Below are 22,190 nucleotides of genomic sequence, written 5' to 3'. Positions count from 1 at the left end.
GGGAAGATACACCCCCCCCCCCAGGGAGTTATCTTCTGCACTTGAATTACTCCTTTGTCTCACTGACTCTTTTAAATCCACCCTTGCCTGGTTCTGAGGGCTGAGAATTGGAGATGCCTGAGGCTTTCTCCACTGAACCACTCAGATTCAAAGAAGAAAAAAGAGGAAAGAAAGCCTCTTTTCAGAGCCAGTCCTCGGCCCCCCACTTTCACCTGTCAGCCAGAGATAGTACCCAGTCTTCTCTGCTCCTTTTTTTGGAACACAGGCGTTTTCCAGTATTCTAAGCACAGCCATCTGCAAAAGCCTCTGTATTTTTTTCCTGTCAGCCCCACCTCCTCTCCACTGGGAGTGACCTCAGGGTACTCTGCTGCTTGTTAGGGGTTTGTCTGTGTTTTTAGCTTGTATTCAGCAGCCCACATTATTTAATAAAACCCCAGTGGGAGCTAAGTTGAGCTATATTTGCTTGCTGCCAGCAGGGACTGCTGCTTTCTCCCACAGTGAGGTCTTGCAGCTCAGCCTGCCATGGGGGGAGCGGGCTCCCAGCTCGGTTCAGTAGTTTTTACTTACAGCTTTTATGCTGCAATCTCAGCCATTCCAGGCTGGTGTACAATGTGTGGACAGTAACGTTTGTCCTGCAGCAATTGTTCCAGACTATTTACTAGTTGTTCCTGGCTTTTTAGTAGTTGCTGTAGAGGACTAACTAAATTACACACCTCTCTATGCTGCTATCTTGCCCCACCTCCACCCTCTAAATTTTTTGGTGTACTCACTCCAAAATCCTTCAGGACAAAATGATGTGTTTCTCCTTCAATTAAGAAATTTTTTTAGCATTTAAAATTTTAATTATTTTTACCTTAATGTTTCTATTTGAAGCGTCATTATAATATGAATATACTTAGGACTGATTTTATATATGCCCTCCTGTTAAACCCTTTCTCCAATAGAAGTTTTATCTTGAGTTTAAAATTAGAGCTAATAAAATTCTTTAGTAAAAGTGCCTGAAATGTTGCCGCATTGTCTTTGTCATATGAATATCAAAAAAGCGAAATGATAATGCATTGTTTAAACTTAATGACAAAATTTTAAAAATTCTGGATAAATCAAATGGATCCTACATCATCTTATCGATTGCACCATGCCTGACACAAAGTGGGTACTTAATGGTGAATACCCAGTTTTGAATGATAAATCATAAATGTATTCACTGATGTCTAGGAGAACATAGACATCTGAGAGGTAGTGGATATAGATTTGTTTCTCTGACAAACTTTCTGAGAATACTCGTATTCAAGATTTTAAATACAAATTTTCCATTTTTCTGGAATTAAATATTGGAGTAAAGAGGAAACGAAACAAGTGAAGAAATAGAATTTGGCAGCAATTTAGAGTGAGAAATAGGGAAAGATAAAGTGAAAGAAAATGTGGGTGATTCTGGTAAAAATTTTATGGAGGAAATTATTCTCCAGTATTTACAGTTACTTGTTTACAGCAAACAGAATGTGTTTACTGTGTTTTCCATGATGCTTAAGATGGACCATTTGGGAAGAAACATATTCCCCTGAATGAAAAAGTAGAAAGGAAAGCAGTTTTATCAAATTTTGGAAAGTTTAATTTACCATTGAAGATCTATTTGATGTTAAATAACAACCAAATTATAATATATAAGAAAAAAGAATAAAGAATAGACAGAACTGTTATTAATAAGAGTTTCATTTGTGGATTAATTGATGTCATTAATGGACACTGATGACACAAATTAAAGGTTTTTGTGCTTAATTAAGTTTTTGCCTCACATGAGAAAGTGGCTTTGAAGTTAAAGCCCTTTTCTCCCAGTGACACTTTTATAAAATGAGAATCTGTTTCCTTACAGTAGTGGGTGTTGGATCTTTATGTAAGGATCTTTTTCGCTTTCCTAATGCGCACAGCCTACCCACAGGATGTCTCTCTGTTTTTTCTGGGATAAAAACCAGAAATGTGCATTGTTAACAAGTATCCCAATAATTCTGAAAAGTATTGCTCTATTGTGACCCAGAAATTTAGCTTCTCTAGCCCTCAAATAACCCACCCTCCAGCATCGGATGTGAACATGAATAGCATACCTATTTTCATAATAAGGAGAAAAACTCTAAGTACACCAAGTTTTGAAAAATCTAAAAAATTTTGTGATATTACTGTTTCGAACCATCTTCTCAGTCAACCAACCATGGAGGCTACTTCAACAGAGCCAGACTTTTAACTAGAGCAAGGGGGATTAGTTGGGGGATTTTATGACAAGACATAGCAGTTCTGGAAATGCCTCCACTGAAAAAGCAAAATAAAATTAATGTGTTCAAGCCCTTTGTGTCTTCTATTAAAATGTGAACACCTCTGAGTGCTCTGTGGGTTCTGGGGCCCGTTTTGGCAGGACCTCCCTGCCAGCGCCCCGAGTGGAGGGTAGGAAGAGCTGGTTCTGAGAATGTGTATGTGAGGTAGGAAGGCACGGTCAGGGCGGCGGGCACCACGTGCGTGGGTGTTAAAGGGCGTGCACACCACGGTGAGCAGAGACAGCCTGGGAGGCAAGCCGGGACAGAGACCATCTTCACAACTCCCAGTTTTGCCACAAGTCAGGCATTAAATGGGGGCTGGGGGTAATGTGAGGATTTATTCATTAGAGCATTGCACATTGTCAGAAAGTGAATGTTTGCTCAGGCTTGTCAGGGAAATGTGCACTAACCCAAATTAGGCCATTTCTGTAGGATTTTTTTTTTTTAAATCTGGCATGAGTCAATAAAGTCATTTCCTTCTTGAAAATGCAGTAGGTGCTGTTCTCTGAACTAATCCTGTGCCTGAGTAAGGGATGTGATACTGTGTGGATCTCTCAAACTAACCTTAAAATTTATGTTTTAAGTATTAAATAGATCACACCTTTATCACAGAGCTTCTCAGGCAAAACACTTTTCCAATATGTACAGGGTCCTATCACAGGAGCAAGTAAGGGATCTATTTGAGAATAGCCTTTGTGTAAGAAGGGGTGGTGACAAGAAAAACTGAGACTGAACTGGGTAAAAAAAGATCCCTGGGTGTCCTGTGCAAGGCCCGTCTGGGATCTCTGTGTCTACAGGGGCTCTTACCTGCATTTTTTGAGCTCTCTTACAGCTCTGTAAGTTGTAGAAAGCTGGTAGCAATACAGATAATTCTTGCCCATAGAAATGCAAATAATTTGCCTGGTGAAATACAATTGATTAAGTATTGACCCGCCTTCCTGTTTACTTCCCGTTTACTTCCTGTTAATGTTCATTTCGTATTTTCTGGGTCATCATTTTACTTTCTAAAACAATTATCCTGAAGGAGAGGATCAGCAGGTGTCTATAACAGATTCTGTCATATATCACCCACATTTAATCCTCAACATCTAAAATGGCCGATTTGAGTTTAATATTTCAATAAAGCTTAAGATACATTTTCTTTTTCTCTCAGCTTCAGACAAGCTTGGTTGAACCGATGACGTTATCCAAGTCCATCTCCCTTCCTCGGAGTGCGTACTGGCACCACATCACTCGTCAGAACAGCGTTGGAGAAATCTACAGTTTGCAAGGCAAGTAACTAAAATAATAAAGCCATCCCTCCATTAGCTTCCTTGACGTTGGCCAAGAGTCATGCAAGTTGCTTTGCATTTTCAGTGCTTGTTTTTCCTCCATTTCAGTTTATCAGCTGTCACTGGCCACAGTGGGAGCCCAGAGATTTACAGTGGTTTTTTAAAAGCTACAATTTCATAAACTGATGGTAAAAATTATTCCAAAAATCACTGTAGGAGCTGAGAACCAAATTTGGCACAGGAACTTGAGTAAAACCTTATACAAAGCACATAATCAGAAGCCAGAAGTAGTTAATGTTAGGGTCTGTTCCATGTGTGTTTTACAAAGGATCACTTTCTTGCCGTCTTTTGCTCTAAATAGGATTGAATATTAGTCAAGGCTCTGTAATAAAAAGCCACATCAACCTACTCACAGAACTTTTAAGATTGAGTCTATGCCTTGACCCAGAACCCATTTGGGGAGCGTGCAGGAGAGTACAGGCCAGGCGTAAATACTTTGCTTCTGTAAATTTCCTACTGAGAAATGGTCAATTAACTAGCATGCTAATTGCTAACCAAATGAATCAGATTAATTGATAGCAGGTATTTGATCAGCAACAGCAGAAAGCTCAGCTTGTGTGGTTCTTTTTCTACCCCTTCCCTTTTGTTTCCTAATGAGTAATTCTTCTCCTACAAATAAAATATCTGGCTACAAGCAATTGACTAACCACTGACTAAGACTGGAGGAAGCAGGAAGCTAAATAAAATAAGGATAACCAAGCACAGCCGAGACCACAAATCCAACAAACACTTATTGCGCACCCTAGACTTGAACATACTGGGCACCCAATAAATGTCTGGTGAATGAAGGACCAATTACAACCTTCAGCATAGTTATGAATTCAGAGTCATTTTCCCTTAGCACATTAGCAACACTAAACGTTTCAGTAAGAAATATTTCCGCGACAAGCAAACTGAAAGACTGGGAGCATTTCTAAAGCAATAGTGGCTTACCAGAGTTTCAAACCTAGACAAATGGCATTTGATCAGAGGAAATTAATGATTAAAGACATGTTCTGCAAGAAAATGCATTTGGAACTATTTTAGTCACTTACTGAAGGCATTTGCATTTTGTGTTTTGAATGAGCCCTGCTAGTGGCTAACATCACTAGCTGTATTTAGCAGATAGTTATTTTCTTGTTATATTATTTACTTACATGAGAAAATACTTTATGAGATGTGGGTTAAGGGGTTGAGACTGGAAAGGAGGGCAGATTGGCAATTTCAGGGATCAGAGAGAGAGGACACACTTCTTGTGCCTTTGCTTCCCTCTGCAAATGTCAGGAACCATGATTAAAATTGCCCGGGTGTCACTATCTTGAAAATTAATCTCGCCTGTTCCTGTGATTAGAAATAATTAGAAAATGCAGTTATTTTTGTCTAAACATACAGGCATATATGTAAATATTCACATTCTTTTGAAGAAAATTTAAAATATGGACTATTTATATGAGAAAATAAAAACTATCAAATATATAAGCTTTAAAAAGTGAGATGTTAATACAAATAATTTAGAAGTAGCTTAGAAAGCAGTGTAATGATAACTTTGGTTTTTGTCGAGGGCTTCTGTAAAATTTCAGGAAATGAAAGACTGTTGTTTTCATTGTAACATAAGGGAAATTTTTCTCTAAAGGGAAAACTGAGATTTAGACTGATACAGAACTTCCAAATAAAAATGTCATATGCATCAAAACAAAAATGCTAGAATGCATTGAAATATCTTAAAACATTGTGAGAGTATCCTTGAAGGTGAATGTCGGTTTACATAATAAAATAGAAACAATAGCTGATGGAAATAGTTTATGATTTATCTCATTAGTAGCATCTTTCCAGCAGTTAAGGGCTTGAAAAACCTTATCAATTACAATGGAAAAGTTATTCAGATGGTTTTGATAACACATTCTTTTTCTTTTGGTAGTTGCTGTTGTTTTAGTGTAAAAGAAAATATGTATTAACTAAGGTAATTACTGTATTCGATGTAAATGTAAATTACATTTCACTATACCATGGATTTATTTTTGCATGGTACACTTCTTAGAGCAATGCACTTTACCATTTTATATATCCCTCATTTTATTGTCATATCATATATATAAATAATTATCTATCCATAGATATATCTAGAATACATAAATATAGATGATAGAAGATAGATATAGATAAGAGAGATTGATAGATGATAGGTAGATAGATAATAGACAGAAGAAGAGAGAGGGAAACTTGTTAGTGATAGTTTGAGAATAGTGATTTACTTTATTCTCCTTTTGTTCTGTTGAGACCATCGAAATAAGCAGAGGACGAGGAGCCTTTTGACAATAGTTCTTTATAGGGGCATAATTTACTCAGGCTACACCCAAAAGGAGTCCAGTAGAAAGAACTACCAAAACAAGAAAGACATAAAAATAGAAACAGCAAACCTCAGCACCTGTCCATGTATCTCTACTTCTTCACTAAACTATATTTAAAAGTATGGTTATTTTGCATCTCACTTCCTCAGTTGTGTTCCTTGAAGTGGCATCAGGTCTCTTTACAAAGAGGTAACTGTTGTCTGCCAACTGTCATCATCCATCTTAGAGGCAAAATGAAAACATAGAGTGGTGGGTGTTAAAATAAACCATAGGCAGCAGTGAGAAATAAAAGTACATATTGAGAATTTTCTCATCATATTATTTATATTCTTACTATGAAGCTGAGATCAATATAAATTAAATTCAGCAAGCTTTCAATCAGAGGGAAAAGGGAGACAAGTTATCAATATTTAAAGTTTAATTGATTGGGATTCATTAATAAGCAGCACATGTGCTAGAACCCCCAAACCATTCAGGGCGAGAAAACAAATCCATTCTACATTAAAACTTGCCTCTGATTTCCATTGCCTGTCAACCCTCCAAACCCTGAAGTTAGCTAGTTTCAAAGTCTCCATTTCTGTCATCCACTGCTATTGCTACAGAAGCAAGGTGAACTGTAAAAGACAAACAACAGAGATGCTGCATGTAGACTAAGGTTGGGAGTCAGTGCAATGTAATCTGCTAAATTTCTCCATACTACTCCAAGAAGAGTGCTCTGAGAGTATAAATTACTGTGCTTACCTCTAAATGGCTTGGGATAGGTTGAATTATATATGCCTCCTCTTCTTGTAGATGCAGTAGAGACTTTTACTCTTCTTTCTTTTTCTCAGATAGCAAGGATGTTTGATTTGTATCCAAAGGCACTTTTCTATTCATATTTCTCTAATTACCTGTGCATTTATGAAAACTGCTCATGTCACAACACTTTCTAGAGGTTATTAATTCTAGACTTAGGGAAACCTAAACTCTTCAAGGGAAGGAACTATGATTTGGAACTCTTGATTCAAAAGCGAATGCTTAAAAAATACTAATTGGTTTTAATGTTGATGCAGTTTTGATTTTTGTTCACAGCTCAGTTTTACTGAGACCATGAGGAGCACGTGGGGGTAAGGGGGAGAGAGAGGGAGGTAGAGAGAGAGAGAGAGAGAGAAGCAAGAAAAAGAAAGAAGGTAAACTTTCTTTCATCAGAATCCCATAAGGAGATCAGATTATCTAGTTTTGCTAAATTTAAGACTCTCACCTTGACTTATTTTTGGCATTTTTATCTGCTTAATTTAACTTTTTAAACTTTTTATTTTGATCCAATTTCAAGTTTACAGGAACTTTTTTTAAAAAAAAATAATACAAAATCAATACGGAGAACTCTAAAATACCCTCTACCCAGGAGAACTCTAAAATACCCTCTACCCAGATACTTAAAACTACCAACTTTTACCGTTTTACCACATTTCCTACATCATTCTGTCTATCTGCCCATCATATATCTATTTTCTAAATGTGCAAGTAGATTGCCTAAATCATATTCCATTAATATTTATTGCCATGTATATTTCCTAAGTTCAAGGATATTCACTTATGTGATCACATTACATACAGTTATCAAGTTCAAAAATTTAACATTGGTATAAAGCAATCTATATTCCAATTTGAGACCCAGTCTGTGTTCATGTATTGAACTTAATTATCAGTGTGTCTTTATTCTCTTTTTTTAATTATAGTAACCCACGCACAACCTAAAATTTCCCATCTCAGCCATTCCCAAGCATACGATTCAGTGGCATTAATCATATTCACAACGTTGGGCTACCATCACTATGCATTACCAGATTGTTTCATCTCTCCGAACAGAAACCCTGAGCCATTATGCTTTAACTCCGTTCTCCCTCCCCTCCTCTGACCTTGGTGGCCTGTACTCTCCTTCATGTCTCTATGAATTTGCATATTGATTATTTCATTTAAGTGGAATCATAAAATATCTGTCCATTTGTCTTTGGCTTCTTTCACTCAACGTAATGTCTTCAAAGTTCCATCCATGTTGCAGCATGTATCAGAACTTAATTCCTTTTCACAGCTGAATAACATTCCATTATGTGCACATACCACATTTTGTTTATCCATTCATCTGCTAATGAACACCTGGGTTTTCCATCTTTTGGCTATTGTGAATAATGCTTCTATGAATATTGGTGTGCAAGTATCTGTTTGAGTCCCTGCTTTCAATTCTTTTGGGTATATATCTAGAAGTAGGATTGCCAGGTCCCATGGTAGTCCTGTGTTTAACTTTGGGAAGAATCAGCAAACTTTTCCACAGAAGCTGCCCCCATTTACCTTCCCACCAACAGTGTATGAGAGTTCCTATTTCTCCACATTCTCATTAACACTTTTTATCCACCTCCCCTTTTTTTTAAATAATAGCCTTTTTAGTGGATATGAGGTTGTATCTCATTGAGGTTTTGATTTGCATTTCCCTAATGGCTAATGTTGCTGAGCATATTTTCATATGCTTATTGGTCATTTGTATATCCTTAGGAGAAACGTCTCTTCAAGTCCTTTGAACATTTTTTAATTGAGTGTTTGTCATTTTGTTGTTGAGTTGTAGGAGTCCTTTATATATTCTGGATATTAGATTCTTTTCAAATATGTGATTTCCAAATATTTTATCCCATTGAGTAGTGTTCTAGTTTGTTAATGCTGCCAGAATGCAAAACACCAGAGATGGATTGGCTTTTATAAAAGGGGGTTTATTTCATTACACAGTTACAGTCTTAAGGCCATAAAGTGTCCAAGGTAACACATCAACAATCGGATATCTTCACTGGAGGATGGCCAGTGGTTTCCGGAAAACCTCTGTTAGCTGGCATCTGCTCCAAAGTTCTGGTTTCAGAATGGCTTTCTCCCAGGACGTTCGTCTCTAGGCTGCAATTCCTCAAAAATGTCACTCTTAGTTGCACTTAGGGTATTTGTCCTCTTTTAGCTTCTCCAGAGCAAGAGTCTGCTTTCAACGGCCGTCTTCAAACTGTCTCTCATCTGCAGCTCCTGTGCTTTCTTCAAAGTGTCCCTCTTAGCTGTAGCTCCTTTTCTAAATGTCACTCTCAGCTGCACTGAGTCCCTTCTGTTTGCTCCAGTGTTTTAATTTAGACCCACCCTGAATGGGTGGGGTAACACCTCCATGGAAATTATCCAATCAGAGTCATCACTCACAGTTGGGTGGGGCACATCTCCATGGAAACACTCAAAGAATTACAATCTAATTAACACTGATAGGTCAGCCCACACAAGATTACATCAAAGATTATGCTTTTTCTGGGGGACATAATACATTTAAACCAGCACAAGTAGGTTATCTTTTCACTTTCTTGATAAAGTCCTTTAACACACAAAAGTTTTTAATTTTGATACAGTCCAATTTATCTATTTTTTTTTCTTTTTTTGCTTGAGCTTTTGATATAAAGTCCAAGAATTCATTGCCTAATACAAGGCCCTAAAGATATTTCCCTATGTTTTCTTCTAAAAGTTTTATAATTTTAGATCTTATATTTAGGTTGTTGATTGATTTTGAGTTACTTTTTGTATATGGTTGAAGTAGAGATCCACTTTCATTCTTTTGCATGTGGATATCAAGATTCCCTGGAACCATTTGTTGAAGAGATCATTCTTTCACCTATTATCAAAAACCAACTGTCCAAAGATGTGTGGGTTTATTTCTGAACTCTCAATTCTATTCCATTGGTATCTATGTCTGTCCTTGTGCCAGTACCACACTGTTATGATTGCCATAGTTCTATAAAAAGTTTTGAAATCGGAACATGTAAGTCCTTCAATTTTGTTCTTCTTTTCCAGGATGATTTGGTTATTTGGAGCCCCTTGCCCTTCCATTTGAATTTATTGATTAGCTTTTTCATTTCTGCCAAGAAGGCTATTGGAATTTTGATTGGGATTGCACTGAATCTGCAAATCATTTTGGGTAGTATTGACATCTTAGTGATATTAAATCTTCTAATCTATGATCATAGGATATCTTTCCATTTATTTAGGTCCTCTTTTATTTCATTTTGTAATGATTTGTAGTTTTCCATATACAAGTCCTTTACAACCTTGATTAAATGTATTCCTAGGTGTTTGACACTCAGTTGCTATTGTAAATGGAGTTGTTTTCTTGATTTCCTTTTCAGATTGTCCATTCCTGGTGTATTGACACACCCCTGATTTTTGTGTGTTGATCTTGTGCTCTGCCATTTTGCTGAATTCATTTATTAGCTTTAGTAGCTTTCTTGTGGACTTCAGGGTTTCCTATATGTAGTTTCATATCATCTGCAAATAGGGATTACTTCTTTTCCAGTTTGGATGTCTTTTATTTCCTTCTCTTGCCTAATTGCTCTGTCTTCTCACCTTGGCTCTTAATTACCACTCTGTGTTTTAGATGATGTAATATATAGTGAGGTCTTTAAATCAGGATTTGTGAAGATGGCAAAAGCATTTACTGAAAATGGCAAAATCAAACTTGTAAAAACTATCGTTAGTGCCACATGAGTTGGAGGCACTCAGTGACTCCTTACTGAATGCAAAAATGAGTTAGAAAGTGTGTTTAAAAGTGTACACGGAGGTGAGGACATCAACACCACATCTCCTCCGTGTGGGTGCACCTGAGGAAGATTCTGAACTAGTGTTTCAAAAAGAATAGTCTCTGGTTCCTCGGGCAGCCTGCTCCACGTGGCCCAAGTAATTCTCCTTGCCCGTGGTTGCATGTTTGCTAGCAGGTCTGCTTTTTGTTTGAGGGGCATTTTTATTAAACACAGACACTTGCCAATCTTGTGTTTGGAAGATCTGTGAAATACTGTAGATCTGTCCCTCTAATGTCATCACTAGCTCTGTTTCTGACTCTCCCTCTCTCCACCTTCTTTCCTTCTAGGGATTGGTTCTTCTACAAGCCATAGTATTGGAAAGAGGATCTGAAAATGGGTCCCTAATGAGCAGGATTGTAGGACTGTGTGCTACCCTTAAACTTTTCCTGATAGAGTTAGTCACTTCTTTTCACACAAAATTTTATGGGATATACTTCGACTCACTTTTGAACACCTTGAACAAGCCCACTGTTGGAATCAAGGATAACCGTGGATGCACTTTGTAAAGGTGGTGCCTGCTGGAGTTCTGCTCTGGCTAGCACTGATTAATATTTAAACTCCAGCCCTCACTTGTCTGCTTTCCTGCACCCTCCATACAGTGTAATTAAGCCTACAGACCCCTGAGGTCAGCGCAGCAGCAAACCTGATTACACAGAAGATGTTTCATGGTCACTGAAAGGGCATCTGTGGCTCCAGATTCTCAGAAGGACAAGATGCAAACAGGCAATTAGCATTAGAGAGAACCTTCAAAAATGGTACATAGAGTTCTACCATAGATCAGGGGGTCAAATCACAGGATATATTTACTCTTTGCTCAGCTATTACCCTCTGTTCTTCTTTGCTGCCCATTCAGTTTCAAGTTCACATTGTGTGTGTATAAGTAAATAAATATATATATATATAAGGTTTTCTATTTAAATTTACATTATGTGTTCTTTTTCAAATTGCAAAGTTAATAAAAGCCTCCTGTTGCAAATAAAAAAATAAAACCTACAGAAACAAGCACCAGTAGTAAAAAGGAGCCTGCATGTGTTTGAGCTACGATCTCTCCGGTATTGAATTTATACATTTTTGGATAGCTAGGTCACAGCCATTAGTAGTAGCCAAACACATCACAGCCTCTCAATAATGAACAGGCCGCTGATGATGATTTAGCAGCAACCCATAACCACCTGACCATTTTCTAGAAGCAACATCTGCCTTTTATGTGGTGAATATTGACTGCATATCCTTACCTTAAGTCAAAGGCAGGAAGTGCCTCCCTGGATAACAGTTTTTGAAAATAAATTTATTGGTTGCTCCCCAAAATAGACATCTTAAAAATGCTCCAAAAGCCCTACTGTGACACCTTCGTCACAGCCTGCAGTCATAATTAATCACTCCCTCTTCCCTGCGCCCATAGATTTTTTTTTAATTGGAGAAGTTGTGGGGTTAGAGAACAATCATGCATAAAATACAGGATTGCCATGTATCACCCACCAACACCTTGCCTTGGTATGGAACATTTGTTACAATTGTTGATAGCGCATTTTTATATTGTACTATTAATTAAAGTCTGTCTATGGTTTAACTCAGGATTCACCATTTGTGTAGCATAGTTCCGTGGATTTGTTTTTAATTTTTATTCTGTTACTAGATATACAATCTAATGTTTTCCCTTTTAATCATATTTGGATATATATTTCAGTGCTGCTAATTGCATTTATAATGTTGTGTTGCCATCACCACCATCTATTACCAAAACATTTCCATCATGTCAAATAAGAACCCTGTACATTTTAAGCTTTGACTTCCCACTCCCTATTCCCACAGCGTCCCCTGGTAACCTATGTTCTAGATTGACTCTATGAGTTTGCTTTTTCTGATTGCTTCAAGTCAGTGAGTTCATACAATGCTTGTCCCTTTGTGTCTGGCTTATTTCCCTCGACATGATGTTTCCAAGGTTCATCTGTGTGTGGCCTGCATCAGAACCCCATTCCTCCCCACAGATCTTTATGTTAACTTCATTCTATGAACATATTGTGCATATAGATCTTCCTCTGCTAACATGTGAGCTGGTCACTTTGGGTGACTTTTTATCCCCATGGCACAGCCCATCTTGGGGGCACACTGATACTGACAGGGCACTGTCCATAGGAGTTAACATCTTAAGTTTGGGGGTCCGATAAACCCATATTTGAATATTAACACTACCACTCCCTCATTGGACGACTTTGGACAATTTAAACTTTCTAAGCCTTATTCTCTCTCTCTAAAATAAGGATTATGGTACTGTCCTAATGATTTAATGAGATCATACCCTTAGGGCATAAACATCTGGTGACCACTGTCCATTGTCAATAGACTGAAGTAAGTTGAACTCCTACTAAGGCAGTCCTTCTCTGGAAAACAGAGGTGTGCTATCCCATGCCAAAGTATTCTCCTCTTTACCTTAAAGTGTTATTACAGTTTCTACTGTGCATGAGGAATTTCACATGGTTCCAAGAACTTTTTAAAATTGTAGCTTTAATAAATAGCTTCTGGTTCGTAAAGCTCTAGAAGAACTAAATCTAATCCTAACCCTAACTTTTTTAATGCAAGTGGGGAAAAATAAATCAGTCTTGAGTCTTCTGATATTTTTTTCATCTCATCAGTGAACGTCAATAAGACACTGTCCCTTTAAGAGGTGACCACCTTCTCTTGGAGCCCCTGCTCCCGAGCCTTAGTCTGCTCCTTGCAGGTTGTCTAAGGGAACTAGACCCCAAGAGCTGGAGACCTCCTGGAAGGACTTCGCTAAGCTCAGTGCAGAGGCAGAGCCACCAGGATCAATTCTCGCAGGTTGATTGACGTGGCCTGTGCTAGATGACCCCGAGAGAACATCTTTCTTTCTCCACTGGGCCCCAGCCTCTCTCCTAATGGCGACCAGCCCTGCATGAGCCAGTTAGTACTGAATTTATCCTCCTGTGTGATGCACCGTACTGGCTGGTCAGGGGGTGACCATCAAGATTTAGTCCGCTAATTAAGTTCTCCTGGCATAGCAGAAAGCCACATCTAAAGATGACTCACCATTTGCAATATAACAGTCGTATAATCATGTTTTACCAGATACATAAAAGTAATTACTAAAAGATAAAAGACCAGTGGTTTCCAGATGTTATGTTAAATTTGTATAATCCACCAGCAGTCTTATTAAAATAAATTGCCTCACTCTCTGTAATGCAAATCTGATATTAAAAACTCTGTTCTGATCTCTCTAACTTACAGAGCTTCCCCCACTCATTTTATTTTAATATAATAGGTAGCACATTAAGCTCTATGTTAATCAAATTTTTATGTAATCTATACATACTTTCCATTTTATTCCGTAGGGAATAAATATAGAGCATAATATGAGTTCAGGGAAAGCTTAATACAATCACAACACAGAGAGAGAGAGAGAGAGAGAGAGAAAAGCATTTGTCTCATTGCCATCTCACTATATTTTTTTTCCCTCAAAAATATACCTATTAGGCTATGCTTCACAAATTATAAACTATAGAGAAGGACCTAGAAGGAAAATTGTTCATTTTTTTTTCTCTGTGATCTCTCTTTCCTGTTCTGTTTTTAAATGTTATTTCTATCTCTAGCCCTTCAACAAAATGCACCCTCTCCCAAGTTAAAGGTTTAATTAATTTACTTTGTGTACTTCTCCCTTTATTTTCCTTTGTCTACCAAGCAGATAATATGGAATCTGGAGACTTGATAATGATTGGAGAATAAGAAAATATGAGACATCAGGAAGTTAATATCATTAAAATACTAAAGTGTACCTGCCTGAGAATAAATGGCCGTGTCGCATGGATGTGAAGCTGAGTGTGGGCTTCGGAAGGTCTGGCACCTGGCTGAGGGCCCTACAAGTAATAAATGCTAATCAGAAGTTTGCTATTTTGAACAACTTGACATTTTAAAACTTAGGAACATAGTTACAGAAGTTTATATGAGAGGCATTTGTGTGTTAGGAATTGTGGCCCTGTGCACACGTGTGAAGGCCTGTACTTTCCGCAGGGAAAGCAGTGTCGTTGGGAGCATGTGTAGAATTTCTTGGTTGCCATGGCTACATGATATTGGTTTGGTATGGGATGTAGGACTTCTGTTTGTTTTACAAGAAAGTGATGCTCAAGACCAAACTTTAAGTGACATAGTATTTCTTTTACATGTAAATTCAACAATAAAAGGTATTTGATGTTAGGATGAAATTTTTGCACTGACAACACAACTCTGTGACAGAAATTATACTTATTGTTTCCTTCATCTGAAAATCCCATTATTGTAAATGAATTTGGGAAGTTGCCTCCCTGGGGCACATTTGAGGAATATACATTTTCTAAGGCATTAGACATTAGAATTCACTATGTGCTCAAAACAGGCTGGCCAGAAGCACTCTGTGGTTGTATTTGAAACTTTAAAAAGTACCAACCTGATTAGTTGAAACTTTTCTTTGAGAATAATCATTTATGAATTTCTTTGTAATATTTTCTTAAAGTTTTTGAGAGTAAAACTTAGCATTGCCCATAAATTCACGAAAAAAGCTATTTTTTTCTAAAAACTAATTCAAGCAAATTATATATAAAGTCTGATCAGTTTTATTATTCTAATGTGTTTCTATATTAATGTTGCATCATTTTGAGGGGTGCATTATACAAAACTAAGTATGTAAAAATGAAGATCACAGTATGTTCTTCATTCCATAATCTACTATGTATTTCCTGTGCCTCGGGGCTGAATCTATTTGTCAGAGGGCAGCCAGACACCAAGAGTCCGGAAAATGGAGCTCTCATCCTAGCTCAGTAATGTAAAAGCCACACAATTCTCTTTAACCAAATGTAATCTCTCCAGTCAGTAAATGGGCAGGGTTGGACAATTTACCTGGCTTGAGACAGAGTTACATATGGTCTGAAGGCAAGTGAGGAAGTGAAATGTGTTTAACATTTCTTTTAGGAAAGAGATATATATTTTATTGAGCCATCTACTATGAACAAGATACTGTGCTAGGTAATTTCACAAATATAATTGCATAGAAGCAGATGAACTGGGGAAATGGTAATTGTTATGGATGCAGTTTTTCTGGTGGGGAAGAGGAGGGAGCATCATCACATTAGCCCACATTTACCAGGCACTTCACACCTGTGACGATGGTTAAGCTTCCCAGCAGCCTCTGAGGCAGGTGCCCTTGCCATCTCTGTTATGGTTAGTCCTGTGTGTTAACTTGGCTAGGCTATAGTACCTTGTTACTTAACCAAACACTAATCTAGGTGTTGGTGTGAAGGTGTTTTGTAGAAGTGGTTAACAGTGAAAATCGATTGTCTTCATTAAGTAAATGGGATTACCCTAGAAATTGTGGATGAGCCTTTTCCAGTCAGTTGAAGGCCTTCAGAGCAAAAAGTGAGGTTTCCCAGAAAAGAAGAAATTCTTCCTCAAGACTACAACATCAACTCTTGGTTCAGCTTTGGGACGGCTGCCGCCCCCTATGGAACCATGGATTTCAGACTGGTCAGCTCCACAGTGTGTGAGCTAGTTAGTTCCCTAAAATAAATCTTTATAAACAGACCAATAAATCCGTTTGTCTGTTTCTCTGAGAAACCCTGACTGACACTGTCCACATTTTACAAAGAATGAAACTGAGCCACAGAAGCATTAACTAACTTGCCATCTTGCCTAGGTACTAAAAGTAGATTATCAACCCAAGTGGTCTAATTTTCTAGCTAGATTGCCACTAGGATAGGAAGGTTATGTAACTATCCCAGAGTAACAGAAGGAGTCAAACACTCATAATCTATACTCTTCTGCCCAGTTGCATTCTCTTCTGAACCGCAATCAAGGTTTACAAGAATTATTCCCAAGAAAAACAAGACCACAGCTATTCTCAAATGTGCTTTAAATGAGACATCCCAGGTGGGAAGCCTTCTAAGCAATTTCTAGAAAGTCCACAATATTCCAAGCAAGTTCTACATGGCTTGAGCACTGCTTTAAAACTTTTATATAGCAGCTTTGCGCCTTTTATGGAACATTTTAAAGCACACTATGTATGTAAATTAGTGGGTTTAACTCTTGAGGGTTGTCATTACTTGTCATTAATATTTTCCAAGCTTTTTAACTAAGCTTTACAGGAAGTTCAAATGTGTTCCTCCCTCAGTTCCAACTTTTTTAGAAGTGTCTTATTTTGGAGATTTCACAAGCAGCTCCCATTAGGCTATGCCTTTTATTTCATACACTCCTCTCTCTTGAATAGCTTCTTCTTTCTCTTTAGGTAGTCATGCTGACACGCAGAGATGCCGTGTTACCACCAGCTGCTGTTAGTTCCTGTGGCTTCCATAAAAAAGTTGTCAGTTTCTTCTTACCCAAGTTTTATTTCCCTGAAATAAACATTTTTGTGGTTCCCATTTAAAACTGATTTTTTTTAACTTAAGGACAGTATGATTTCTGAAAATTTGCCAAAAAATCCAAGGGATAAATGCATGAAATTTAACTGAAATCAATAAAAAAACTTTTTAATTGCAGAATGAATATATCCTCACTGAAAAAAATCAAGAAATATATGAATTAGAAAGTAAAACTCACCACTAATTCTGCCATATATTGTTAACTTTTAGAATACAGAGAGAGATATATAGAGATAGAAATAGAGATAAAGATAAAATTCACACACACAAACATACACATATATATGCACAAAATTAAGCTCATAACATCATGTATTTATTTTTGTTATGTTTTTAAGTTGGATTTTATTTTGGGAACAAAGTCTAATTATGTGACATTTAATGGCTGCATTATATTCCATTGCAAAACTCTAATTTATTTCTCTGTTTCTCTATTGAGACTGTACACTTAAGTAAAGACTAAGGTTGGAGTGTTTTAAAAAGTAGACAAAAGTAAAATAATAGATTACAATATAAACAGTATAGAAGGAATTAAAAGGAGAAGTGTGGCTATCTTTATAGTTTACATTTGTTTTTACTTTTTGATCAAGTGAACATATTAAAAATTAAGTTGGCTACTTCAAGAATACAAACACTTCCATACAAGCAGGTGGGGGGGGGGTTAAAAAATGCATTTAAAAGTCAATTAAAGTCAATTAGGAGAGGGAAAAAGAAATAAATAGTATCACAAATAGAAATCATAAACTAAAAGAGTAGAAAAAAATTTAAATATATATATTAACTAAATAAATTAAGATGATTGAATTTGCCTGTTATAGAAAGGAGGGGAGAAACTCTCTGACTGGATTTTTTAAGTCTAGCCTTCTGCTGTTTCTAACAGAAAACATCCAAATATGATGACACAGGAACTTTGAAAATAAATAGAAGGTAAGGCATAAAGCTCTGTTTTGTATAAAGGGGATCATTACATTCTATTACATTAAGAAAGAATGATTTGGGGAAGCTGCAGTACACCTGTGAGGTGTGAAGCTGTACATACCCCAGAAAAGATCATGTTCTTAAAGCTAATCCATTCCTGTGATGTAGATCTATCGTGGGAGGGACTTTTGATTAGATTATTTCAGTTGAAGCTTGAGCCAAGTGGGTCTTAATCCTCTTACTGGAGTCCTTTATAAAAGGATGATAGAGAGAAGCGCTGAGAGAGAACAGCTGAGAAGCAGCTGAGAGAGAAGGCCACACACACAGGCTCAGAAAGAAAGCCACAGGCTGAGCAGCCAGAACCTGAAAGCTACAAAACCCGGGAGAGGAGGGCCAGTGGACACCTCCGTGTGCCTTGCCATATGGCAGAGAAGCCCCATCTCCCAGCAGCCTGTCTTTAGGAAGAAAGGATCACTTTGATAATGCCTTGATTTGGACATTTTCATGGCCTCAGAAGTGTAAGCCTATAAACTAATAAATCCCCATTGTAAAAGCCAGCTCATTTCTAGTACATTGCATTTCGACAACTTTAGCAAACTAAAACAATGCCTGGACCACATGTATGTGCATATAAAAACAGAATTATTAGGTTGAACGAACTGAAAATGACATTTTTTGTAGATCAGTAACTTTGAATAACAGCAATTTCATATGATTCGTGCAAAAAAAAGTAACTTGAAAGCAATCATAATGAGAGTTTTAAAAAACATACATATGTTTTACGAAAAACATAAATTTTATGAAAATTGTTAAATCATGTGAAAAAATTTCTAAGGAAATAGAACATTGAACAACACAAAACAATCTTGAGCTAAGACAAAAATTAGAGAATACGTATTACTTTTAATCATTCATGAAACCTCAATAAATATCTGAATAGACCTACACCAAGACACTTAATAATCAATTATCAAATGTCAAAGACAAAGAGAGAATCCTGAAAGCAGCAAGAGAAAAGCGATCCATCACATACAAAGAAAGCTTGATAAGACTATGTGCGGATTTCCCAGTAGAAACCATGGAGGCAAGAAGAAACTGGGGTGATATATTGAAGATACTGAAAGAGAAAAACCACCAACCAAGAATCCTGTATCTGTCAAAACTCCCCTTCAAATATGAGGGAGAGTTTAAAATACTCTCTGACAAACAAATAATGACAGAGTTTGTGAACAAGATACCTGCTCTACAGGAAATACTAAACTGAGCACTACAGACCGACAGGAAAAGACAGGAGGGAGAGGTTTGGAACACAGTTTTGGGTGATGGTAGCATAGCAATGTGGGTACACTGAACAAAGATGACTGTGAGTATGGTTGAAAGAGGAAGGTTAGGAGCATGTGGGACACCAGAAGGAAAGAGGAAAGATAAAGACTGGGACTTTATAACTCAGTGGAACCTAGAGTGCTCAACAGTTGTGATAAAATGTAACAAATGTGTTTTTTCATGAGGGAGAACAAATGAATGTCAGCTTTGCAAGGTGTTAAAAATAGGGAGGTGTTGAGGGAGAAATACAACCAATGCAATCTAGAGACTATAATTAACAGAAACATTGTATTATGCTTCCTTTAATGCAACAAAGGCAATAAACCAAAGCTAAGTGCATATAAGAGGGGGACATAAGGGAGGGGTATGGGACCCTTGGTATTGGTAATATTGTCTGACTCTTTATTCTCCTTTAGTTTAATGCTATCTTTCCTTTTGTTGCTTCCTAGCTGTCATGTTTTATTTTGTTTTGTTTTCTTTCTTTCTTTCTTTCTTTTTTTTTTCTCTCTACCTTCTTTGACTCTTCCTCCTGCTTTGTGGAAGAAGTGGAGATGTCCTTATGTAGATTGTGGTGATGGTGGTGAATACATAAATACGTGACTCTACAGGGAACCATCGATTGTTTACTTAGGATGGAATGTATGGTTTGTGAAAAAAAAGTATTAAAAAAATTGCTTGATGAAGTAACCTTGAGGGCCCTATATTGAGTGAAATAAGCCAGACACATAAGGACAAATATTGCAGGGTCTCACTGATAGGAACTAATTATAATATGTAAACTCATAGACGTGAAATGTAAGTTGCCAGGATATAGAATGAGGCTAAAGAATGGGGAGCAGTTGCTTATTATGAGCAGAATGTTCAACTATGGTGAACCTAAATGTTTGGAAATGAACAGAGGTGATGGTAGCATGTTGTGAGAATAACTAACTACTGAAAGGTGTGTGAAGGTGGTGGAAAGGGTAAGCTCAGAGGCACATATGTCACCAGAAGGAAATCTGGAGATTAAAAGATGGGAATGTATAAAACAGTGAACCTTGTGGTGGGCAATGTCTGTGATTAACTCTACAAATATTAGAAATGCCTTTCATGAACCAGAACAAATGTATGACACTATAACTAGAAGTTAATAATAGAGGGGCATATAGGGAAAAATATACCTATTGCAAACTATATACTACAGTTAGCAGTATTTTAATGTTCTTTCATCAACTGTAACAAATGTACTATACCAATACAATGAGTCAGCAATGGAGTGGGGTTGGTTTGGGGTATGGGAGGATTTGAGTTTCCTTTTTTTTTGTCTTTCTTTTCTGGAGTAATGAAAATGTTCTAAAAATTGGAAAAAAAATTAATTGTGGTGATGGATGCACATCTGTATGATGGTACCAGGGGCAATTGATTGTACACTTTGGATCTTTTGATAATTGTATGGTATGTGAACAATCTCAATTAAAAAAAATTTTTTTTTAAATCAATGTAAGACATGATATCAATTTCCTTCACTCCAACTTTAATTTTTGTGATTCTTTAAAACCGGGTGGGGAGGAGTAAAATTGTCTTTTTGGAAGCCCCAAAATTCCAGTAGTTATTTTATATATTAATCACTGTTTTATAAATAAATCTTCCTTTGAAAGGAAAAAAAGCTATTTTTTTTTAACTGTGATCCATCATTTACAATAGGGTTCACTGTTTGTGCCATACAGTTCTAGGTACTTTGTTTTTAATTCTAATAACATATATACAACCTAAAATTTCTCCTTTTAACCACATTCACATACATAATTAAGTGCTGTTAATTACATTTACAATATTGTGCTACTGTCACCACCATCCATTACCAAAACTTTACAAGCAACCTAAACAGAAACGGTACAATTTAAGCACTGATTCCTAATCCCTACCCCCTCCCCAGCCCCTGGTAAACTATATTCTAGGTTCTAACTCTATGAGTTTGCTTATTCTAATTATTTCATATCAGTGAGATTGTACAATATTTGTCCTTTTATGTCTGGCTTATTTCACTCAACATGATGTCTTCAAGGTTCATCCATGTTGTCACATGTATCAGAACTTCATTCCTTTTTACTACTAAATAATATTCTATCGCATGTATATACCAGATATTATTTATCCATTCATCTGTTCATGAACACTTGGTTTGCATCTACCTTTTGGCAATCGTAAATAATGTCACCATGAACATTGATATGCAATTATCTATATGAGTCCCTGCTTTCAAATCTTTTGGGTATGTACCTAGAAGTGGGATTGCCAGGTTATATGATAATTCTATACCTAACTTTTGAAGGAACCACCAAACTATATTCCACCAACAATGAATGTGTTTCTATTGCTCCTCATCCTCTCCAACACTTATAATTTTCTGTTTTTTTAAATAGTATCCATTTTAGTAGGTGTGAAATGGTATATCATGTTTTTAATTTGTATTTCCCTAATAGCTAATGATGTTGAACATCCTTTCATAAGCTTTTTGGCTGTTAGTATATCCTCTTTGGAGAAATGTCTATTCATCGTGTCTTTTGCCCATTTTTTACTTGGATTGTTTGTCTTTTTTATTGTTGAATTGTAGAAAGCACATGGCTTGCATCTACTTGCTCCCAGGTGATATTTCAAAATGGCATTCTCCAAAATGTTGCTCTTGGGGCTTTTTGTCCTCTCTTAGTTGCAGCTCCTCTTACAAGTGTCACTCTCAGTTTCTCTCTCCAAAATGTCACTCAAAGCTGCACTGAGTTCTTCTGTTTGTCAGCTCTTTTAATTGGCTTCAGTGATTTAATTCAAACCCACCCTGAATGGGTAGGGTAACACCTCCATGGAAATTATCCAATCAAAAGTCTCACCCACAGTTGATTGAGTCACATTTCCATGAAACACTCAATCAAAGGATTCCAATCTAATCAACACTAATACGTCTGCCCCCACAAGACTGCATCAAAGAACATGGCAT

General features: G+C 37.0%; 1 protein-coding gene across 2 annotated transcripts in view; it reads left to right on the top strand.

The window, feature by feature from the left end:
- Positions 1–22,190, top strand: part of DOK6 (docking protein 6) — a 491,683-nt gene that overhangs the window by 403,737 nt on the left and 65,756 nt on the right. For both annotated transcript variants that reach the window (XM_037806228.1, XM_037806229.1), the window contains one exon: positions 3,457–3,574. In XM_037806228.1, the coding sequence (XP_037662156.1) occupies positions 3,457–3,574 (118 nt within the window). The remainder of the gene's footprint in view (positions 1–3,456; positions 3,575–22,190) is intronic.

Source organism: Choloepus didactylus, chromosome 16, assembly GCF_015220235.1.
Source record: "Choloepus didactylus isolate mChoDid1 chromosome 16, mChoDid1.pri, whole genome shotgun sequence".
NCBI lineage: Eukaryota > Metazoa > Chordata > Mammalia > Pilosa > Megalonychidae > Choloepus > Choloepus didactylus.
This window is presented reverse-complemented; position numbering and strand designations above follow the sequence as displayed.